The sequence below is a fragment of the Typopeltis vanoorti genome, chromosome 1 (assembly GCF_054136105.1).
Source record: "Typopeltis vanoorti isolate ZY-2024b chromosome 1, IOZ_Tvanoo_1.0, whole genome shotgun sequence".
NCBI classification, from domain to species: Eukaryota; Metazoa; Arthropoda; class Arachnida; order Uropygi; family Thelyphonidae; genus Typopeltis; species Typopeltis vanoorti.
The window spans coordinates 125,636,336-125,659,569 of record NC_143549.1 but is presented as its reverse complement, the minus strand read 5'-3'; the positions used below and the strand labels follow the sequence as shown (position 1 = coordinate 125,659,569).

The 23,234-nt window shown below is 35.6% G+C and overlaps 1 protein-coding gene across 1 annotated transcript in view; it reads left to right on the top strand.

Annotated features, from left to right (window-relative positions):
• Positions 1-23,234, top strand: part of LOC150110399 (uncharacterized) — a 54,302-nt gene that overhangs the window by 19,513 nt on the left and 11,555 nt on the right. The window contains exons 5-8 of the mRNA XM_090393539.1: positions 4,305-4,366; positions 9,388-9,513; positions 9,767-9,859; positions 14,026-14,104. Of these exons, the coding sequence (XP_090249665.1) occupies positions 4,334-4,366; positions 9,388-9,513; positions 9,767-9,859; positions 14,026-14,104 (331 nt within the window). The 5' untranslated portion in view covers positions 4,305-4,333. The remainder of the gene's footprint in view (positions 1-4,304; positions 4,367-9,387; positions 9,514-9,766; positions 9,860-14,025; positions 14,105-23,234) is intronic.

The window sequence follows — 23,234 nt, the reverse complement described above, 5'->3', positions numbered from 1 at the left end:
GTATCATATGTAACCAAATGCATGTAATGTACGTAGCGCATGTAAACCAATGTATGTAATGTATGTATTATATGTAAACACAAATGTAAGTAATGTATCATAAGTAATCAAATGTATGTAATAACTGTAAGAAATGCATGCAATGTAATAAAAAAATTAAAACCAAATGAAATTAATTAAACAAATATTATTATTATTATTATTATTATTATTATTATTATTATTATTATTATTATTATTATTATTATTATTATTATATGAAGAAATAACAGAGTATGCCAGATTATCTCCGACGACAGTAAGAAAAATAAGAACTTGTTAGCCCAGCTGTGCGTGAGATATGTGAAGATTAGGCAAGTTTATTGACGTTTTCCTTATGGAATGAGAAGTTGTAGTTGTTTGTGAATATAGTATGAGGGAGGCCGTGGTAGAGGACAGACGTAGATACAATAAAAGTGGAAGAGCAACAGCGATATACTGAAAAGGAATTCTAGCAGCTGGTTCTCTTGTTTTAATTTAACCTGAAAGACAATTTTATTTTGTTTAATGTCAATTAGAAACATTTTAGTTTATGTGGTATTTAGTGGGAATTTTCCAAACAATGTGTGGAGAAATTGGGGATTTTCGGGAAAGAAGCCCTGCGTCCCGAAGTTTGCTGAGTTGCACACTCTCTTTTACCAAGACGTATCAGTTTTCTTCTGCTTGATTTTTTTAAAATTGTTTCCGTGGTTACTGATCATCCCAATTGTATCATAATTTCTCTACACTTTTGTAAATCTGCTAAGACACGTGCAGTAAGAAAATACGCTGCATTGTCTAATTCCAAACTCATAGAATTAAGTTTTTCTTTCTCTTTTATAAGTTTTTCTTCTTCTGCGATTTGGAACCATCTTCTGTCTTACATATATCCTGCAAAGTACAATCTATTGGTTTCTAAATCTAATGTTATCGACAGTCCAACCATCAACGATATTGGTTTACTGTAGGATGACAACTACTGCTATTACTACTGCTAAAAAAATAATAATGATCTGGAAATTAATTGCCAGCCAAAGCTGAAAATCAGTACTAGCTACAATAGATCGCAAATCTGTAGAGTAAACGAAATCCATTGTAGTAATACTTTTAAGTAAGGCACTAAAAGGTATATGACCTTGAGCTACAGTCTGAAAACCAATCCCAGAATCATAGCCTGAGACCGAGAAAGCTAATGCTGGAATTGCAAATAACCAAAAACCTTCAGAAGGTGAAACATGTTGTGAATCCTACTGATACGAAATACATATTCGTGCCACAAAATTCCTAATCAATTCATCTGTTTCCGAGAGACAGAAATGAGTCCGTTACGCTGCATACATAATTCTCTAAATTATCTATGCAGGAAAAATACAGGAATGCTTTTAAACATAAACCACACCATAATATTAGAGTACCAGTCACATCAGATGACGATCCTGATGAATTAATAATAATAATAATAAGAAAAAAAAAAATTTAATTATCATATTATGTGTAATGTTTCAAGTATGCATTCTGATTCATCTTGCTTAAGAAAATTATTGCTAAGTTCTTCAGTATTTTGATATTATTTGTTAAATCTGATCGAAAGCTTTTTTTTTTTTTTTCTGAACTTATCTGCAATTTCATAAGACCTTTTCTTAGTAACCTTCTTGAACGAAGGTATATATATATATTTTATTTTACTAGGTTAGGTAGCATGCGAGAGGTAAATTGCTTGACATTTTTATATGAAATTTTTATATTACTTTTCTGCAAGAAATAAATTAGTCTGAAAAAGATTGAATCTAGGACGTTAAACCTCTAATCATATTCTTTAGCACTAATCACGAGTGCCCTAAGATTAAAGGGAACTGAAGTAAAATCCTGAGACTTCTCGACTATAGACAGGGAAACCAGTACAAGGGAGGGGCGTTCATAATGGAAGTCTGTTAACCAGTATTTTAAAGAAAGGCTTTCTTCACTGAAAAAAGTATATTCGAATTTTATTCCAATATACTGCGACCCCCGAAGTGAATTGGTGATATATGTGTCGTTAATATTATTGTGTTTTGTACTGATTCAAGTACAAATTTTTATAGAGTTGTTAGGGGGAACCAACTCAAAATGTCTGAGGGTGTGTCAATTATTGAATTGATTTGGGATTTTTAAAAACTTAAGATCTATTCAGATATTACGTAACACATGATCAGTTTTGTGAAAATCTAATTCTTTGGATTCTGGTAGAGATGAAATATTTGTGATATGTTTACGCCGGAAGAGAGAGAGAGAGTAGAGATTGTAATAATCCCAGAAAAAATGAAAAAAAATATAGGCAGATAGGATAGACTGGTAAGGACTGAGTTCAAATTAGCCATTTTGTCAACAGTTCTTTAGAGAATGTATTCGAAATGCAGAATGTAGCGAATTCTGACAACAGCTTCTACAAACATTTTGAAAGGTTTGATGATTTGTGTAGTGAACGATTTACCAAATGTGAAAGCGAAATGTAATATGAATCACAACTGTGTATTAAATGGAAAAACTACAGGAGGTGGATCAGCAGATTGCGCAATTCAGTTATAGGATGAAAAGAGCAGCACACAGTGAAATCCCATTTGCGAAGATGGAAAGCGATGCATGGGTCAACATCCTTATACACAGATCCTTATATGTGATGAATGCCACCTTCGATAGGAATAAGAGAGTTAAATTATAGAGTGTATTTAGCAAAAACATAGATGAATTGTGCTTACGAATCTAAACTTTGAGTTTTGTTAGGAAACATAAATCATACTGATAATGGAGATGATCATTATCGAGGTTATAGCTAAGGATGCTATTTGTTTCTGTGTAAATTGAATGTATTGTCTTGCATAGCTTAATTAGTTTCCGGATGAAAAATCATACATTCAGTGAGTAAAATCTTCGCCACCAACCGTAGGAGACCAGTTATTTCATCTTTAATTATAGTCTTAAAATGATCTTCTTATATTAGAAGAGATCTGAACCAGATCTTTCCGACAAAAAAGGCTTCTTCAAAACCGATAAATTTATGGGTTCTCGACAGACATATTCGCTATATTCAAGTTATCATTAACTTAGTTGTTGGATGGATCACTTTCATTAACATATCCCTAAACCCCTCCAAACTATTTAACTGAGGTCTGAATTAACTTGAAAATGTTCCACATTTGTATCTAGAGTTTGATTCTGTACTTTATAACTGTTATCCTACTCATTGCACTGATATTACTCTACTGCAACAGATTTACGTCTTTTAATGAGTCAGTTGAACGTTACAAATTATGTGAAGTTTTGTTACTCCTCTGTTAATAGCAGAGAAATGGTTGGAGAGAGAGAGAGAGAGAGAGAGAGAGAGAGAGAACAATTAAAGTAGAATGTTCGATGCATAAATAGCTTATAGTAAAACGACAGCACTTTATAAGGCATTAAAAAATTCAGTATCTATCTATCTGTCAATAAACGTAAGGAAGTAATGGGTTGCTATATTTACTTGTATCCAATTCCTATTGTTAAATATGTTTAGTGTTATTTTATTCACTATTCATACACAGAATTATAGATTACAAATTTGTTGGAGAGAAATGAGGAAGAGGTGTGGCGGGAGAATATCATCTTGCATCTTAAGTACGTTGGGTGGGCCACTTGACCAAAGCGCACATACACAAGGTGAAAATACAAGAATGTGGGATTGAAGGTCACTCTGTCGATTTTTCATTGGTGGAATTCCGGAATCCCCGGTGCATTTCTTTTTGTAATCTATCCTGTGAAAAAAGTTATTAAACTGCATACTCTGCACATTTATCGCTATTAGTTCCACATATGGTTGTAAGAAAGGACTAAAGGCTTCAAGAGTTAAGCTTAAAAAGACGCTGAATTAATATCTCACATTTTAAAAGAATCGAAGAGAAACCATGTATGTGGCGGTAATTTTAATGTTTTTTCTGTTTGGAACGTTTCCTCATACCTCGGACTCAAACATTCTGGAATTCGTAGGATCATTTGTGTGCACGTTTTGTGGTAAGTATGTAGCTTTTGTATTCAGATAGCATAAAATAGTCTAACACTACTGGGTATAATTAAGGAGTTTACGTGACACTTGGTACCGAGGATTATCATTTGTGAGACAAGAACTCGTAAGTGATTGTGATCAAATTAAGAAATTCAAGAAGAATGTTTGCTGTTTTTATACATATGGAAAAATATAGAAAATATATTTGCATTATTTGTTGTGTTCAAACTTTCCAGTGTGAGTAATATTTCAATCTGTATTTTTCATTTAGCCCTACCCGAAATAACGAAGTCAAACTACATGTTATGCCACGATAAGTGTGGTGGATATCAGGTAAATCAAAATCAAAATGTTTCATGAATTTTGTTAGTTATAAAACACGAAAGATCTTTCATATTCTCTCACTTGTGACTCTATTAAGTAAGAAAAATCTGTACATTGCTCATGTATGGCCAGTGAGAATGACGGAAAACTTTCCAGCGTCTCATCATCTCTAAGTCTATATTATGTTAGTATTATGGATATTATGATTAATATATAGTTATGATGGTGAGTATTCTTTTTTTCCTGATGTTTTTTTTCGGAGTATCTGATCTTATGAGGAAATTTCTGATAGATCTCTCATATTACTCACATTTCCATATAGACTTTTCATGGCTGTCTAGAGTTCGATCTATTCCGCAAGCTGAAAGAGCAAATCTGTAGGAAATGTATCGCTACTGCTGACGAAATTCCTCTATAGTGAACATTCTTAGTAAAGGCACCTAAAAATAAATTTAAGGAAGCAAAGAACGTATTATATTGTTTAATCGTTTATCCAAGTGCAAGAAACGTTTGCTTGTGATTGATTTAACGAGTAACCTCCTTGTATATAAAGCTAATGAATTTACATTAATTGCCTTGGCATCCCTTACGACAAGGCATACAACCTCCGGTGTGTATAATACTATATATGGGGTATATATATGAACTCTGCATTACTTCAACCTTGGTGTTCTTTTACGTCTGATTTCCACTGATGCACTTTTGTGCAGATGTCGAACTCCGCTGAAGTGGTCTGGCGGCCGCCTTGTTATGAATGAAATGATCATTTGGGTCACTTGAAATGAAAAAACCTGGAGGAACGCCAGGATTTTTTGATCATTCTCTTAACTTGTATATTGGGAAAATTCGTTGACTGGGTTCCACGGAGTGGGATCACTAAAGTGGATGCTTTTCCCAGACACATGATTGGCTCTGCTCTGTTATGGATTGGCCACTGCTGAGAGTTTTGCTTGGTGGCAGGGTGAGCATGCCACTAAGTAGAATCACCGCCGGGTAATGAGTGAAATGATTCTTTGGGTCACTAGCGGATGAGTGATCTGAGAGATCGCCCGAGTTTTGTAGAATCTCCCCGCAAAAAACAAACATGGAAAGTCCGCTGAAGTGGACTCTCCGCGACTTCGGTAGATAAATTTTCCTGACATATGACCAGCAATGCTCAATGTGAGGGTGGGCCTATCACTGGGTAGAGTCAACCCTGAGGGATGTATTCAGTATTACGTATTAGCCTCTCACTGAGTAGAACCCCCGCCTAATGAGTTAGATGATCATTTGGATCATTCGCTGAATGGGTCAGCTATTGGTTGACCCGAGTATTGGATTCTCCCGAGTTTTGGAGAAAGCCTGTAATTGAAGAGTCTGCTGAAGTCGTCTCTCTTCGGTAGATGCTTTTCCGCGGGATATGAGTGGCTACGATCCTTCGGTTAATTAATCGACTGGGTAACGTAATGGATCAATCGAGTTTGTGGAACTGGTCTCCACTTAAGCAGGCTGTTAGGACGCTTCGGTGAATGCTTTTCCATGGTGTTGAGCGGATCTTTTCGTTGGTAGAGTGAGCATGTCAGTGAGTAGAACCACTGCTGAGTATGATTTGAGTGATCGACATTTAATGAGTTAAAATAAACTTTCGCGTGACTCATTGATGGGTGATCTGCTGGAACGCATTAATTTTTGAAGAAGACCTACTCTGAAACAGGTCTCTATGAATGTGGGAACACTGACGTGGTCTCGATCACTGCATTACATTAGACACCTGCTTATGTTATTGCCTTTGCTGTCACCTTATTGAGTCCTTCGGTGGACGCTCTGTCTCGAGATATAAGTAGTGTGGCTGGCTGCTGGAGGATGTTGATGACATGCTCGTGGTGGTTTTTGCCTGCCTTCGGTGAAGCTGAGGCTTCTGCAGGTTTCGTATGGAAAATCCACCGATGAGATTAATGAAGACTAATATGTTATGAGATCCTTCAGGTTGAAACTCATTGAGGTTAGAGTGATCTGAAGGATTGCATAGCGTGTAGAAGGAGATTATTCAGTTAAAGAAAGGTCTCGATTACTGCATTCCATTAGATGTCATCTCTGATATAGATACTGTTATTGATGTAGCCTTCTACGGGGACCCTTCTATGGATACATTTCGCTGTGAGATTAGAAGTTCTGCTCGCAAGCCGGGTGTGCTCGAGTTACTGAGTAGAACAGACGCTGAGTCTATTTGAATGATCGAGAGCTATTTAGTGAAAGTGATACTTCAGTCACTCAATGAGGTTATAGAGATCTGAGGTATCACATTTTTTCTGAGAAGACCTTTTACATATACAGTTGTCTCGACCACTGCATTTTATAACAAGCCTGCCTATATTTTCCTTTGAAGTGGCCCCTATCGGTCCCTTAAGAGGGAACTAAGTAGTTCTGGCTGTCGGCTTGTTGCAGATGTAGATTCTCGGCTTAGTAATCTATTTTTGCTTCTAATTGAGCGGAAATGTAGTTTCTTTTTTCTGGCGGAACATTTATGTACAAGTGGTCTGGTTGGGAAGAAACGTTAAGTGCAACATTTTCTGCTCACATTTGGATAAAGGATTAAACAAGAATATAATTTCTTGGGAAGATTAATTTATTTAAAACCAAGTGAAAAATATTTCTATAGCAAATTTTAAGAAATACAGTAACATACGGGCTAAGACTATTTGTGTAGATTACAACCGAAAATTCAGAGGAATCACCTTGTGGAAATTTGTAGAACTAACGATTACGTGTGGAACACGGGTACAAATTGAAAGTTTCGAATCAAGCGCAAAGGTATAAAGCTCTTTTCCTGAAGGAATAAAGTTGCACACTTGCAATATCTTATATATAACATATGGTTGATTTCACGAGGGTAAAAAATATTGGAAAGCTTGAAGAAGACCACAGAATGACTGATATTAACAGAGAGAGTGTGGAATCTCTCATTTCTTTTTATCTATAATCTATGGCATTTCACACCAAGCTATGTGTTTGAAACATTTGCTGAGAGGTCTCCCTCACTCTACCGTGGAGCATGAAGGTAGATCTTTGATTATAACAGCAAAACATAATAGGAGCACCAAAATCAGTTGGAAGTAAGCTCGCGGCCCGTCGAAATGTTTTTATGGTTTTTATCCATAAAAATCACATAATATACTAATGTGATAATGCACTTTTATTAGATGAGAGTAGTTCATTCTTTACTCCGATTCTAGACTACACTTAATCTGCCGTGAAAGTGGTACTGATTGCCATCGAGAGTGTGTTCTTGAAATAGATGTTTACGGTAGTGCTGGTGTCATGGAGTAAAGTGGCATGTGCTTACTGGACACCGAGATACAAGTGCTGGAAAAATGGACTATGACTGGTGAACGATATTGCAACGAAGTTGTTTAACGTCATGTTCAATTGTTCCGTTGTGCTGTAGACAAAGAATTGATTTTTATTCATGACAATTCCACACCTGTTCGTGCGCGGGCAGTGGAAATATTTGTAGCCACCGAGGATAATATTTGAATCAAGTGGTCAGCACGCATCCTAGATCTCAACCCAATGAAGGACGTGTGAGTCGCAATATGGAGAAGCCTTGTTTCTTGATTCTCCTCCAGAAAACAAACAACTTCTGCTCTGAAGGAGGAGGAGACGTGGGCCAGTTTGAATCAAGAACTCCTGGATCACTTGGTGCTAAGTTTGAAAAGACGTTGAGAAAGCTGAATCGCAATTCGGGGTACACACATTTCATTTATGGAAATCTATGCAGAGAGAAATGTCCCTCTGCATAGATTTCCGTAAGCACTGTACATTCGTTTCTTAATAATGTCTTTGGGAAATTTGTAACTTTCTTTACAAATGAATGTAAAAACGTATTGCAATTTAATTTATACGAAATTTATAACACAAATTTTTTCCTCAATATAACTGTTTAGTCTGCCGGCAAAAATTTCTAGGCACATTTTGCTGTAGCAAAGAAATGTTTTTATGTACTGGTTAAAATGTAGTTTTTCCTTAGCTGTTGGTCACCAGTGTAGATTGTTGATAGGAATATATTTTATTTTAAATGTCACGTGATTTGACGTATAAATGCGTCATTTGGTCACTCCTGTACCCCACCGAGTTTTGAGAGGAAGTCTTCTGATAGAATTAGTAGTAACGTCGCAGATGCCCTTTCTACAAAGATTCATTTGACTCTTACAAACATCCATGCTCATTGATGGATTCGAATCCGAAGCCTGTTTGTTGGAGAGCGGATACGCTAACTACTCAGCTATCCACGCAGGCTGTAAAATCTTAACTATTGAATGATGGATAACAAGAAAAGGCAGAACGAAGTATACAACGAATGCCAGTGAATGTATTTCGTTAAATAAATCTTTGGTTTAAGTAAACAATATGTATTAAAATATCTGTAGAATGAATATGGGTCTGATATTGTTAGGCAATAAATGAGATGAGGCCATGTGAGAATTCAGATCACTCTAATTCATATCCAATAAACAAACAGAATTTGCAGATTTTGTGAGAAACTTTTATACGAGGGCATTATTCAATGTTATGAAGAAGATTATAAAAATTTGACTAGATGAGAGGTAATCGCTGGAGTAGAGAAGAGAGCACACAGAAATGGATGCAATAGTTGTATCAAGAACAAACTTAGTGTTATTCCGTGCTACATCCTTCTTGTTCACAAAAAAGTTTCACAACAAAAGCATTAAAGTAGAGAATTTTAATACTCAAGAGCTTATGCAATGAGCTCATATATTTCATTTATTGTACGCTTCTTAAACATTGCATTCTTGAATAAAATCAAATGTTAATCTATTTAAACGCTTCTCCCAGTTCTGAATACGTCATTATTAAAGAGCTAATTGCGCTACTCAACAATTTTGTAATGAACGAATCAATAATTATTCCTTTTATTAAATATTTTAAGATTTGAATAATCTGATATACTTATATAACATTAACACACTCCATAAGATATTTAGAGTGACTTTTCATTAAGAGTAATGGTGTTTTTTTTTTATCAATTTTAGTATTTACCACCGTTTGGAAGGTGTCTGGTTGAAAAGAATGTCACAGACTGTCCTACCGTTAGATATATTGGCAAATTCGTTTGCACAGATATTTGGAAGGACTGCAGATGCGGATATATTGGTGCGGTAGGTAAATTGTGTTCGACATTTTAGAATCTACACGCCCACATTCTCTATCTCTCTCTCACTCTCTCTCTCTCTCTCTCTCTCTCTCTCTCTCTCTCACACACACACACACACTCTCTGTCACTGTTTGTTGTTGCATTTTACCTCTATTACAATTTCAAGGAGGATTATTAAAACTGAATAATTCAATGACATGGAAAACACAAAATGTCGATAATTAAAATGATTATTATGAACATGTCATCCTTAATAGGAACTGCAAGAGGTCTTGGAGTGTTTTAAAAAAAAAGCCATTGAATCTGAAAATCAAGACGAATTCTTTAAAAGGTCACTTGAGTGCAGCAGGGTAAGTATCGTATTGAATTTTACTGGTATTTGAAAAATAGCAGAGTATAAGAGCACAGTAATATAAATAACATTCTCCGTATATTTTACAGACTGAATGTTGATGAAAGAAAGTGCGTCCATTCATTCGTCAAAATGATGGGTAAATTGAAGTTCAACTGTTATCCTCTTCTAAATTTCTTATCACAAAAGCACGCTATAGGGTTCAGATTTAATGTCTCTGAAGTTGTAATTTAAATATGGCATTTCTGTTTCCTCAAATGTTAATAGAACCCTTGCCGTAAGATATGACAAGTGAACTTATCAATGATCTGTGGATATAATCGAGTTATTCAACTGCATTATATCCACAGAACTATCAAAGAGTACGCAATAAATTCAGGATTGTACATATTCGGAATTTGTTCAGAATATAAATATAATTTTCAGTGTAAATCTTTCCCAAAACTACAGCGTCGTTATAGTTTTTCTGCAAATGTAGTTTGTAGGTTTCTTTTCTCTCTCTCTCTCTCTCTCTCTCACACACACACACACACACACACACACACACACACACACACACACACACACACACACACACACACACACACACACACACACACACACACACACACACACACACACACACACACACACACACACACACACACACACACACACACACACACACACACACACACACACGATAAAATTATCACAAAGCAGTGTACAAATAATTGTCCGAAAAGAGTAATGTACAAACCGGCATCAGCCATTTTACGATATTATCATAAAATGTCTAATTAAGTTGTCTAAATTACGACACCGCTGTTTCCATATTTACAGCAATGCAAAACAGCGTATAAAGAATTGTTCATTTTGGATCGGGTTGTTTACACTAAGTTCAAAGGAACACTGGTGGATTTGTGTTTTATAATTTAATGCTTGAGTTCTCCTGAGCAAAGGTGTCCCTTTCACAGAAAGAAAAACTCGATTTTCGAATGAGATAAAAAAATAAAAATTATTAACCACAGTTTGAGATCAGTTAAATCATCTTTTGCCGAAAAGGAATGAAAATGGTTCTTCGCGTTTGTAAGGATTCGACTTCGGGCATATCCTTCCTGACAGTTTCTTGAGTAACGACGTAGCCACGGACGTTTGTTTTCCAGGCATATTCAATACCATGACACTTCTATGATGCGGAAAAAATGTGCAGATTATGGATCGACCTATGGATAAGTAAGTTGTATCTCATTCTACACATTCTTTCACAGGATCGATTGCTTCGCAGAGATCGATTTTCTTTGTTTAATGGTTCAGGTCCATAGCACATAGTATATTTCCATGCTAGGTACAAGTTTGCTATTAAAATTGAGGCCATGTACCTGATTCTTCGAGCAAGACAGTGACTTCTATTATCTTTGCTCGCCACCAGAAAGCCGTGATCAGAACCTCATTAAGAATGCATGGCATATATTGATAATCAGATTCTGGAGCAAAATCCTCTTCTGTGAAATCAGTACCAGTAATAGGAATGTCTGTGTCATAACTGAAAGGTGAGGCAAACAAAACATGGTAGTTGGGTTGCATTTTAATAAACCAGAAGAGATATGTGGAGGAGAAATGATAGACGGAACCATTGTTAAAGTAGCGTTGAATAAAAAGGATAAATATTCTAATGTAAAAAGATAATTAAGAAGTTAAAAATTGAATGTGATTGGAGAACGGAAAGTGTGTGTGAAGAAATGTGGAATGCGGAGTGATATATCGCTGTTAATAGAGACTTTCTCTGAAAAGATACATGGTTAATGAAATAAAGACCAAATCGTGTTCTGCTTTAAAAACAAATGAGAGCAAAACGTGGAAGCAAAAATGCAGAAGAAAAAACGAGTTAAAGACATGTTCGTCCGACAAGACAAGACTGAGAAAGGTGCGATTTTGCTCACTGGAAGAAAAAGAAGATTGAATTTTATATGCAAGGTATGCTTCCATAGCATTACGGTTAATATTGAAGAAGGAACAAACCTAATGGAGAGCTCATACGACACGTTCTCATGATATTTGGAAAGAAATTATAGACTACATTTAGGAATTGGAAGATTAAATCTAGCCGGCGTTGAATTGAGCTCTGATATGGTTATGCTGAACTACATGAAAAGAAGTTGATAAAGGATAAAATGTAGAAAGATGAGCAATATTTTAGCCTGTACGATGTACTACAGTACAGCGACAGGCTAAAAATTACAATTGAAATGTTATTACTATTAGGTATTAGGTTAGATTCTTCTAACCACCTAAGACCAACCAACCACAATTACTTTTAGAAATTCATTATCAGAATGCATTGGGTTTTATAGAAGTAGAACTGATATTACTAGACAGCTTTTATAAGAAATGTTCTCAACAGGCAGTTGAGAACATTTCTTCTCAACTGCCTGTTGAGAACAGGGCTATCCGACTTATTCTTGTGCAACTGCTAAGAAATTATCATAATATTAATTACTGGAATTCTAATCAAAATTCAAATTTAGAAAACAAAAGGGAACGCAAAGTAATGTGAAGAATTATTTGAGAAAAAGAGCCATCCATACTTTAAAGAACAATACATTTCTTTAACGTAAAAGAAATTGTTATTGTACAGTGAAAAGGTAATTATTATTATTAAAAAAAATATTCTCAAACGAATTGAGTTGCACTAGGCTGTGGTCTTAGTTATCAAAGTATAGGATTCCTCTCCGGTGTATTTGGAAGGGGAACTGGTAAATAAGAGAAGGAGAGTAATGGGAGAGAGAAGAATGTTAATGGAAATACGCGTAGCCAGATGTACGGAAGATGAAGAAATCAGAATCGTTTTGGGTTTCGAGACCAGTTCAAAATTGGAAATTAACATCAGTAAATGGAGAAGAAAATTCTTGAGCTACAGATGGATAAAAAGAACGGATTCTAAATTAGCCATTCTCAGAAAGGCATATGCACTACTATTTTGTTGAAGGGAATTGTAAATATATAAAATGGTCAATAAATTTGGGAAGCAGGTGATGTAGCTGTAATTTAGGTTTCTTCCATGAAAAAAAGTTTGGTCTAGATAACTTTAAGGTGTGCGTTATATCATTTATGTTAGTGTGTATGTAACGGATTTTGGTAAACTGGAAGAAACTGTGAGGTCTTTTATGAGAATACAGGAATGTTTTTTTTTTTTGTATTTGGAGGCAAATTGTATTGTGCATGTATTTCTTTCTTAGGATTACTTTTAGATATCTATTCGCTTTGCATTTTTATGACTTGAGAATTTCTTATTTTTCTGCTTCATAAATTTTGTATTTTTTCCTTTATGCGTTATGCATTTTAGGATTATTATGTATTAGTGGCACTTCTTATTTTATATATTTGTATGTTACATTTCTAATTGCTTTATTCATTTTATAAATCTGCATTATAAAGTGAGGCCAATTAATTTTCCATGTAAAATGTCCCTCTTGTGACAATGACTAATTTATTTTTGTATACCAGAAATAAATTAGACCATTTCATACGTACAAAACATTTCTTTTTCTCGCTTGACAAATGTCAATCAAGATACCTGATGTAATCATTTCATATCCAGGAGCAAACATACGTAACAAATACCAAAATATCATTGATTCTACAGAATATTCAGTATATACAGATGAACAATTCCAGGGAAATGTTAATGTTTCAGAGAGAGAAAAGAGGAAATGTGATGCCTAACCGTCCTTGTTGAAACGCTCGCTCATCTCTGATTAAAGGGCATAAAAATTAAAACAAATCAAAGTACATATAGAAGCAACCTGAACATTTCAAGAACAAATTGAAAAGTGAAACTCGTCTCAAATTAAGAAGGTAAGCAAGTGAAATTTAGGCAAACCATAAACAAAAGTGAAAGACATAAAAAGCTATTTTTAAAATGAAGATAAACCCTCTTAAATAAGAAACGTTTAACGATCTTACTATCTTACTTATTTAAAATACATAAGAATTTCCCCGCATACAAGTTATTTTGAATTAGTTTATTTTGTTTATTTTATTTTGTTTGTTTTATTTTATTTTATTCTGGTTTCTTTAATAATTAGTTTATTTTTGAATTAGTTTAAAGAAAATGTTTATTTTAATTTTTATTTTCATATGTTGGTTATATTTCGATGATGTAGAGTGTTATTTTATCTTTAGGCCTGTGGTCTGAATTTTAATCCCCAAGCAGCCTGTTTTTTTAGAAATGTGATTATTCCATCATTAACAAACCTTTCAAGTGAGTATATGCAAAATACATTCCAGTAATGTAATAATAACGTTGCATTTCTTTAAATTACTTTTCCTTTTTTTAGTAACTGAGAAGTTACTAAAAAAAGGAGCTTGAAACTCTCTTTTATTGTTAACTGTTAACATTCATTATCTATTACTCATTTTTTCTATTACTCATTTATATATATATATATATACATATATTATTTATTACTCGTGGAATATGCTATCATTAATAACAATAATAATATATATATTTTTATTAAAAAATGCAGCTAATGAAGTGAGGTTATATATATAAACTGCACGTATTCTTCTGGCAGTAAGAAAAACTCTAAGGTCCCAAAAAGAAACCCCGACTCCTTCACAGTCGAACGGCTAACTCATCTTCAGATGAAATGACACTCATAAAGGATCTCACTTCCTACAGGGGATTCGAACCCAACTATTTTTCGACCGAAGAGCACATTCAACGCTAAGGCACTAATCAGTTCTCCTGCATTCGCCAAAGTGTAGTATGCGATTTCATAATCACAGGGAATACTGATATAGGGGGTTATCATATGTAGAACTTAAATGTGAAGAAAACTTTCGATGAGGATATTAAAATATCTTGAAAGCCAAGAATTTTCGTTATCTTGGTGATGTGCGCAGACATTCCTCTAAACATAAGCTATCTCACAACCTATTCTTGAACTGTTCAAAATGTGAGTCACATAAATGTTCGTGATCCTGTTGATTAAATGAAAAATGAATTCAAACGATCATTAAATAGAAACCTTATATAATTAAAATAAATAATTAAAATTAAAATACAGAGATTTTGGTGTAGCATTTCTGATTACAATAAAACAACAAGGATGAAGGGATATGTGGAATGTATAAAAAACCAACGAAAACAAAAGTCTCTTAATTTTTCGTACTTTTGATTACGTATAATATCACATTATACAAGTTGTTCTTCTTTGTCAGGTTACGAATAAAGAGTAATTAGTTCAGACTAATTTCAGTTTGAAATAATATATTGCTTGCCAGCTAAGCTTTTGTTTAGTATTGATCCAATACAGAAGAGGTCAAGAGACCTATAAGCACACCAGACTGTATTTATACTCAAGTTGGAATCTGAAATTTTTATTTTCCTCGGTCGTAATGTGTAAGAAATTTAAGCTGATATTAAAGAAGACGTAGAATTTGTGTGAGAAGCTCTGACCGGAATGATATATTTTCAAGTGCGGATTTATAGGAAATGCGAACTTTACAGAGTAAAATAAGTTTCATATATAGACACTGCTTAGACATTTCGAAATGTAAAAAAAATCCAGATATTAATAAATAACTCTGGAATAGTGTGTTGTAATAAGTGCAACTTGTTCTGTGAAGGAAGTCACCGATAGGCTAATATTTGCATCTTCGGTTGAAAGAGAAATTTAAATTGAGTAATAATGTTACTAACACAACTCAGAAGTTCATCAAGTCAACTAATATAATCCACATCAAGCTATAGTACCGTTATGCAGTTGTCCAGTTTAGACGAGGTTTAATTATGAAATAGTTTGAGTCTGTATGGTTTTTAATAAATGTCTTGAAAATGGAGCGTATTCAGATACAGCAATAATCAGTAGGATGTACGATTCATTAAAAGTAACCACGTATAAGAGATAGGAAATCATGATACAATTTTGCCTGTGTTCCCTCAGATTAATGTTGTAATTTGGCTCGCATGTTGACCTAACAAGAATTATAATAAATGCGGAATTAAAAAAACGAAAGATTAATTACTTATTCTTAATTACTTAGTGGTTTGTAGCTTAGCTTTCTTCGTAAAAACCGTTTTAAATTCCACAATGATTAAAATAACGGTAGAAAACAAGGAATAGCAGAATATTTTGGCCACATAAATATTAGCTGATTTGGTTAATTAGAGTTGTGGTTTGTTCTGAATTACTGCCGAACCAACTAAAGCTGTGAGGCCGGATTAATTTCCATATATCCTCTTCAGTATGGCATTTGATAATTCAATTGAAAAAGTCCTTATAATGATTCTTAGCAGGTAAGACAGGATTTGAGCTTTTTATCAAATAGAGTGCATCGATATTACCGACTCTGTTACAGAGACAACCAATTGGTGTCTTCGCGCTAAGGAAGCTGTGGATCCGAATATCATTTCTGGTGTAAATGTTTCAGAAAGTTAATTTTAGAATACGATTACATTGATACGATTTTTTTAAAGCAAAGTTAATGTGAATTATTCCAACAATATCACGAAAAATATACTCAAAATTCTGAAAGTCTGTAGTTGATTAACCTATTTATTCACTGCTCCGAGTATGATCGTCGCAACCATAATTATCTGTTTAAGAGATGCCTAAAGGGGTATCTAATAAACAACTGCTCAGTAGTTTATTTAATAAATTAGTTTATTAAATCACCCCCCCCCACACACACACACACAGAGGTGGCCACCGATCGGTGGCAGCACTAGTGGCCGAACAGGGTCATGATTCTATGCTTGAGAAACGATGCCTGTCGCTGTAATTTTCATGCTTTTTCTGTGTGCTGGGTTTCCATAAGGCTCTTTTTCTATTACTTTGGAATTTACTATCTCATGGAAATAATGTACAGAGTTTTGAGTCAGAGTGACGAAGCCATATTTCATCAGCAGTCAAACTACAAGCCAAAATATTTGTATCTGATTTCGCAAAATTACCCCAAATCCTTTGGGATTACAGCACACGTTCTCTCTTTTTGTCGGCATTCAAACATTTGGGGACGCATTTCGCTGAAAGCTTCTGCATGTTCAGATATTGGGAACAATAACCCCCAACCCGTTCCCTGCATATACACAGAGTCCTTACAATGTGTTTCTCTGGTGCTCCTCTATCATGAGAGATCATGGCTTGCACTGCGTCGATTGTTTCCAGGTGAGATCATTATGGAAGGTCTTCGTGACTTGCGAGCATCTGTTCTCTCAGGATCCCTGTTTAATACTGAGCTTACCATGCAGTTGTAGCCTTACCGGCACTTCTGCAGGACTCTGAACTGTTTTGGTAAGAGCACTGATTCAAAATTGCATGATCTTGAAGACACATAATAAACGCAAACCAAACTCATAATAAAATCCCAGTTAATGCTAAGGTCCTTATAGTCCTTATAAGGACTGGCTTAAAGGGGCGAAGCAAGAATGCTTTTCATCTTCCCTTACCCGTTATCTGTAGAGGGCAGTGTAGGGATAAGGTGTTATTGAGCTATCAAAGCTCTGATCATGGCAAGAGGGTAACAGCAATAGCCGAGCCTTAATTAGAACTTCATTGGCTATAGCACTGCCATCCATTACCCTCCAAGGGTTTCATTAAAAATTACACACACACACACACACACACACACACACACACACACACACACACACACACACACACACACACACACACACACACACACACACACACACACACACACATTAGCCCAGCCAGTGGGGAGGGCAGGTTAGCCCATCTCAGTGCCGGTCCCAAGCCCGGATAAATGGGGAGGGTTGGGTCAGGAAGGGCATCCGGCCGTAAATTTCATGCCAAAACCAGGTATTAAATGTCGAATAACAGAGAAAGGACAACGGCTAGGGCGTTCCCCGTAAGCGACGCGCAGTTCCGTCGCCTGAGGACTGTGAGAAGTGGGCTTGGGCTACCGAACCAAGGACAGGTTCGGCTAAAGAAGCGAGTCCAATAGAAAGAGAGACTGTGTAAAGTAAAAATAGGGTCGCTGAATGTGAGTACAATGAATGAGAAGAGTAGGGAGATAGTAGACATGATGAGAAGAAGGAAACTGAAGATCTTGTGCGTGCAGGGGACAAGGTGAAAGGACAATAAAGCAAAGGAGCTGGCGTAAGGATATAAACTGTTTTACAGCGGGGTGAATGAGAATGGAAGAAACGGAGTTGGAATCATCATCATCGACAAGAAGCTGAAGGGTGGAGTCTGCGAGGTGTGCCGGAAGAACGATCGGATTATGAGTGTTAAATTTGAGATTGGAGGAAGCGTGGCTGTGATAGTGTGTGAACACGCTCCACAAGTAGGTTGTGATGAGGAAGAAAAAGAGACATTCTGGAGTGAACTAGACAAGATGGTAATGGAAATCCCTGATGGTGAGAGAGAGTGATCATCGGAGAAGACCTGACTTGGCATGTAGGAAGGCGACGAAGTGGTGAAAAAAGGGTGCACGGGGGTTAGAGTAGTGCTGAAAGAAATGAAGAAGGTAAAAGAATCGTAGAGCATGCTGTGGCCTTCGACCTGGCTATAGCTAACACGTGGTTTAAGAAGAGAGTTGGACACCTGGTAACTTATAAGAGAGGGGATAGGATGAGTCAGATTGACTATATTATGTGCAGAACGAAACATCTGAAGGAGGTGAAAAACTGTAAAGTGATTAACGGAGAAAATGTAGCGGTACAGCACAGATTGATTGTAGTAGACTGTGATATAAAAAAGGAAAAGAAGAATAGAAGTGGTAGAAAGATAGGAAAATAAAGGGGTGGAAATTGGAAGAGGAAGGTCCAAGGAATGAGTTTAAGAAAATGTGTTGGAAGGAATGACGTTACTAGAGGTTGTAGAGGAATGGTGGGACGTATATAGTCGGAATATTAGAAAAATTGGAGAAGAGGTGCTCGGCATAATATCAGGAAAGGGGCCGCCCGAGAATAAGGAGACATGGTGGTGAAATGAGGAGGTGCAGTTGGAAATCATGGAAAAGAAAGAGGCAAAGAAAAAATGGGACATGACTAGAACCAGAGCCGACAATGCGGTATATAGTTTAGCGAAGAAAAGTGCAAAGAGAGCTGTGGCAAGGGCGAAGGCAGTTGAAGAGGTTTATGAAGTACTGGAGAGAAACCGTTGAGAAGCTTAGTTGTTGAGAATAGCGAAAGCTAGAGATAAGGCCTCGAAAGACATAACATCACTTAAGCAAATAAAGGACGCTACAGGAGTAGTACTACAAGAGGAGGACAAAATCAGAGGAAGATGAGAAGAATATTTTCATAATCTACTAAATGAGGAGAATCCAAGAGAGGTGTGAGGATGGAGAGGCAAACGATGGATTGGGGCAGGATATAAGTAGAGAGGAAACGTATTGGGTACTGAGAAAACGAAGAATGGAAAGGCTGTCGGGGCAGACCAGATACCTGGAGACGTGTGGAGAAGCTTGGGCAGCGAGGGCGTAGACATGTTATGGGATCTGATGAGGAAAATAGCCCAACAGGAAAAGATACCAGAGGAATGGAGGAAAAGCATTCTCCTCCCAATCTACAAGGGAAAAGGAGCTGTTCAAGATTGTGGCAACTATAGAGGGATCAAGCTGATGTCACACACGTTGAAGATATGGGAAAGAGTAATTGTAGGAAGGATACGGCGGGAAACAAAAATCGGTTAGAAGCAGTTTGGATTTATTCCAGGAAGAGGGACAACAAATGCAATATTTGCGATAAGGCGAATGATTCAGATATATAGGGAGATATGCAGGCGGAGCTAAATATGGTGTTTATAGACCTGGAAAAGGAGTACAACAGGGTTGCCAGACAGGAGTTATGGAGGTGTATGAGGAAGAAGGAGGTGTCGGAAAAGTATGTGAGGTTGGTGAAGGATATGGATGTGGGAGCAAAACCTCAGGTCAGGTCTAGTTTCGCATGACAGAGGGATTCCCCATTGTCGTAGGGCTCCATCAGGGATCAAATCTGAGCCCCTACATCTTTCATCTTGTCATGGATGTGCTAGTGGAGGACGTCAAGAAGGAGGCACCAGGGAGCATGAGGTTTGCCGATAATATTGTTCTCTGCGAATCATCCCGAGAGAAGCTTGAAAAGACCCTGGAAGAATGGAGAAAGGTATTGGAGGAGAGAGGCATGAAAATTAACCGGGTAAAGACCGAATATATATCAACGGGGAGTGACGAGGATATTATCATACGACTCCAGGGTGAAAGGTTAACTTCGGGGAAGAAATTCAAGTACCTTGGGTCGGTCGTCGAAAAGAATGGTGACCTGGATGAGAAAATACAGCGCTGAATAATATGCGGCTGGATGAACCTTGAGGAAGCTGAGCGGGGTCCTGTGCGACAAGAGATTGAGTTGTAAGATGAAAGGAAAGCTGTATAAGATGGTGGTGAGGCCGGGGTTGCTGCATGGCGCAGAGACGTGGCCTATAACAAAGGCACAGGAGAGGAATATGGAAGTGGCGGAGATGCGGATATTGAATGGATGAGTGGTGTGACAAAGAAGGACAGGATAAGGAATGACTACATCAGAGGTACGATCAAGATGGGACCGACTCGTAAGAAGGTACAAGAAAGCAAGCTGAGGTGGTTCGGTCATATAGAGAGAAGGAGTGAGGAGTATGTTGTCAAACGAGTGGAGTATGGAGGTGGAGGGAAGCAGGAAAAGAGACAGGCCCAAACTCAGATGGAGGGATAAGGTGGCATAGGATCTTAGGGAGAAAGTATGGAGTCGGGAAGATGCCGTGGACAGGAAAATCTGGAAGAAGAAGATTAAAGATGGGAACACCGACTCCGTTTAACACGTGACGAAGCATAGCGAAAGAAGAAGATATATATATATATATATATATATATATATATATATATATATATATATATAAATGCAACAAACGAAAGAACAGCTTCAAATACAACTACAACGTTTTAATGCTAATTATGTATGAATACTGTCTATGTTTATATATATATATTCTACTGTCTATGTTATATATATATATATATATATATATATATATATATATATATATATATATATATATATATATATATATATATATATATATATATATATATATATATACTATAAGATATTATTTTAACATATCTGCTTGTTAACGAATTAGATTGCATTAAGGAATATGTTGTTCTGTGATCTTGTTTAATAATTAAATAGTAAATATATAACATTCATTACTTATTCCTTTATTTTGTTTATCCAGTTGGAGTAATACAGAAGCCATTATCATATAGGAGTAGCTGAAATGTATCTGAACTTATTATTACAATACTCTGGATTATAGATAGTTGTTGGAAGTTTTCCCACTTGGTTATATTAAAAATTAAAGAATCCAAGAAATTTTCTTCAAGAATATAATTTCTTGGCATTTTAATTTATACTATAACCAAGTGGAAAAACTTCCAATGAATTCTCGTCTTTTCCTTCGTCTTCTTTGTAAAGTTCATTTTGACATCATAAATAATCAGAATGTATTACATATTCAAGAATTATCAAAACTCTAATGATTTTTATAGTACATATTTCATTAGTCTCTAATTTCATTATTTTGTTTTGGAAATCCAATGTATTTTTAAGTTAAATAGAGATTTAACCCAGACGTAGGGGAGTATAAAATAAAGATCTATATCTATTTATTTAAAGTTTTGATTTATTTTAAGAACAAGCGTTTGAAAAACGATGAGTTTCACATTTTTCATAAAAACTTTATTTTGCTATATTTTCATGTTCTTGAAAGGAAGAAGTGTATCTTTGTATAACCTAATGGATTTCACTTGATTTCTTCAAGTTGTTGACAATATGATTTAGATCATGTAAAATTTGGACCTTTGTTGAGTAGGAAATGACCTCAGGATGCATGTCGGCATTGGACTAATGATAGAAATATTTTAAATGAAATAAAATACAAATTAAAAATGAGATGTGAAAAAAAGTGTTATTTTTTATTACCATAACTTACGAATACTAGTACAGATTTATTCCTGATATTTTCCATTTTAAAATAATAAAAGTTATCGTAGATAAAAACCGATTTTCTTATGTTAGCAAAATGTATTGCGAATATTTTCTAATTTCCATTTTATGTTTTCTCTAGTTCTAAAAACAGAAGATTAATTACCTAGTCGCATATAGAGAAAACGGGTTTTAGGAAAGTTGTATTATATTTCACAGAATATGCAAATTTTCACTGGCAATTAATAGATATAATGTACTGGCCTTGTAAGTGTTACTTTCTTTGGCCATAATTGACTAATTGCTATTAATGCATTGTTCTGAAATGCGACAGGTTGGCAGAGAGTCTGCTAATTAGTGTTTTTTTTTATTTATGTGTTTTAAACTCCAGTCGAAGCTACTAAGTTCATCAAAATAGTGTAATTGTCAGTAAATTGCGTATTTTTCTAGGAATAAGAACCACTTTCATCTCCTTACTGGACCGGCTAACTAACGCAATTGAGCTGAAAAGCCTTTATGAATGTTGTTTTCAACCTAGTATTCGAACTCAGGTATTTCGTTCATCGTCGTTACTTACTTGAGTAGCTGAGACTCGCCAATTAGGATTTCGCTCTCTGACCAGCAAGTGTGGGTTTGACTCACGTTTCTCGCATAAATGCTTGTGAAAATCTTTAAGTGGCAAAATGATTTCTTTTCTTCTGAGTGTGAGATCAGCTACATCTCACACTGTCTATTAAAAACGTTCCATGGCTGATCTCTAGATCACGCTTCCCTTGTTATCTAATCCGTAGTACAGTGATGGTACTAATATATGAATGGCTTACTGCTTTGCAGACTCCGACACACATAATCATAAACTCACTTAAAAATACAACTCCTAATGAGGAGTTACATTAATCAAGTCTCTTACATTAGTCTTAAAGCATTTCGTTGTAATGGTTGTATGGTTTATTCAAGAGTCGTGTTAGGGAGAAAGCTCAACTTATAATCTCATTTATAGTGAAATTTATTCCACTAATAGTTTTCAATTCATAATTATGTTTATATTTAAAATCAAACATTGCATCAATACAGAAAAAAAACACTTATTTCTTGATACCTTTTTATGCAATTAATTTTTTGATGGATTCTTTTAAGTTAAATTTCTTGCCGGAATTTTATTTAGTTCAATTAAGTTTATTTTTACTGAAATAAAATATTTAATGATATTTTTACTTACTCAAGTTATGTAATAGACTTCATAGAAAACGCGGAGCATGCGATTATTTCTGTGTTAGGAGCAAATTTTAAATGAACAATTAGTTCCGTATTTTTACATAAAGGTAAGGCTAGGCATTTAGAAGAAACTGCAAAATATGCAAGTAATTCTTTAATCTTTTGTGAGGGAGATATGAATATAAACCTAGAGATAATA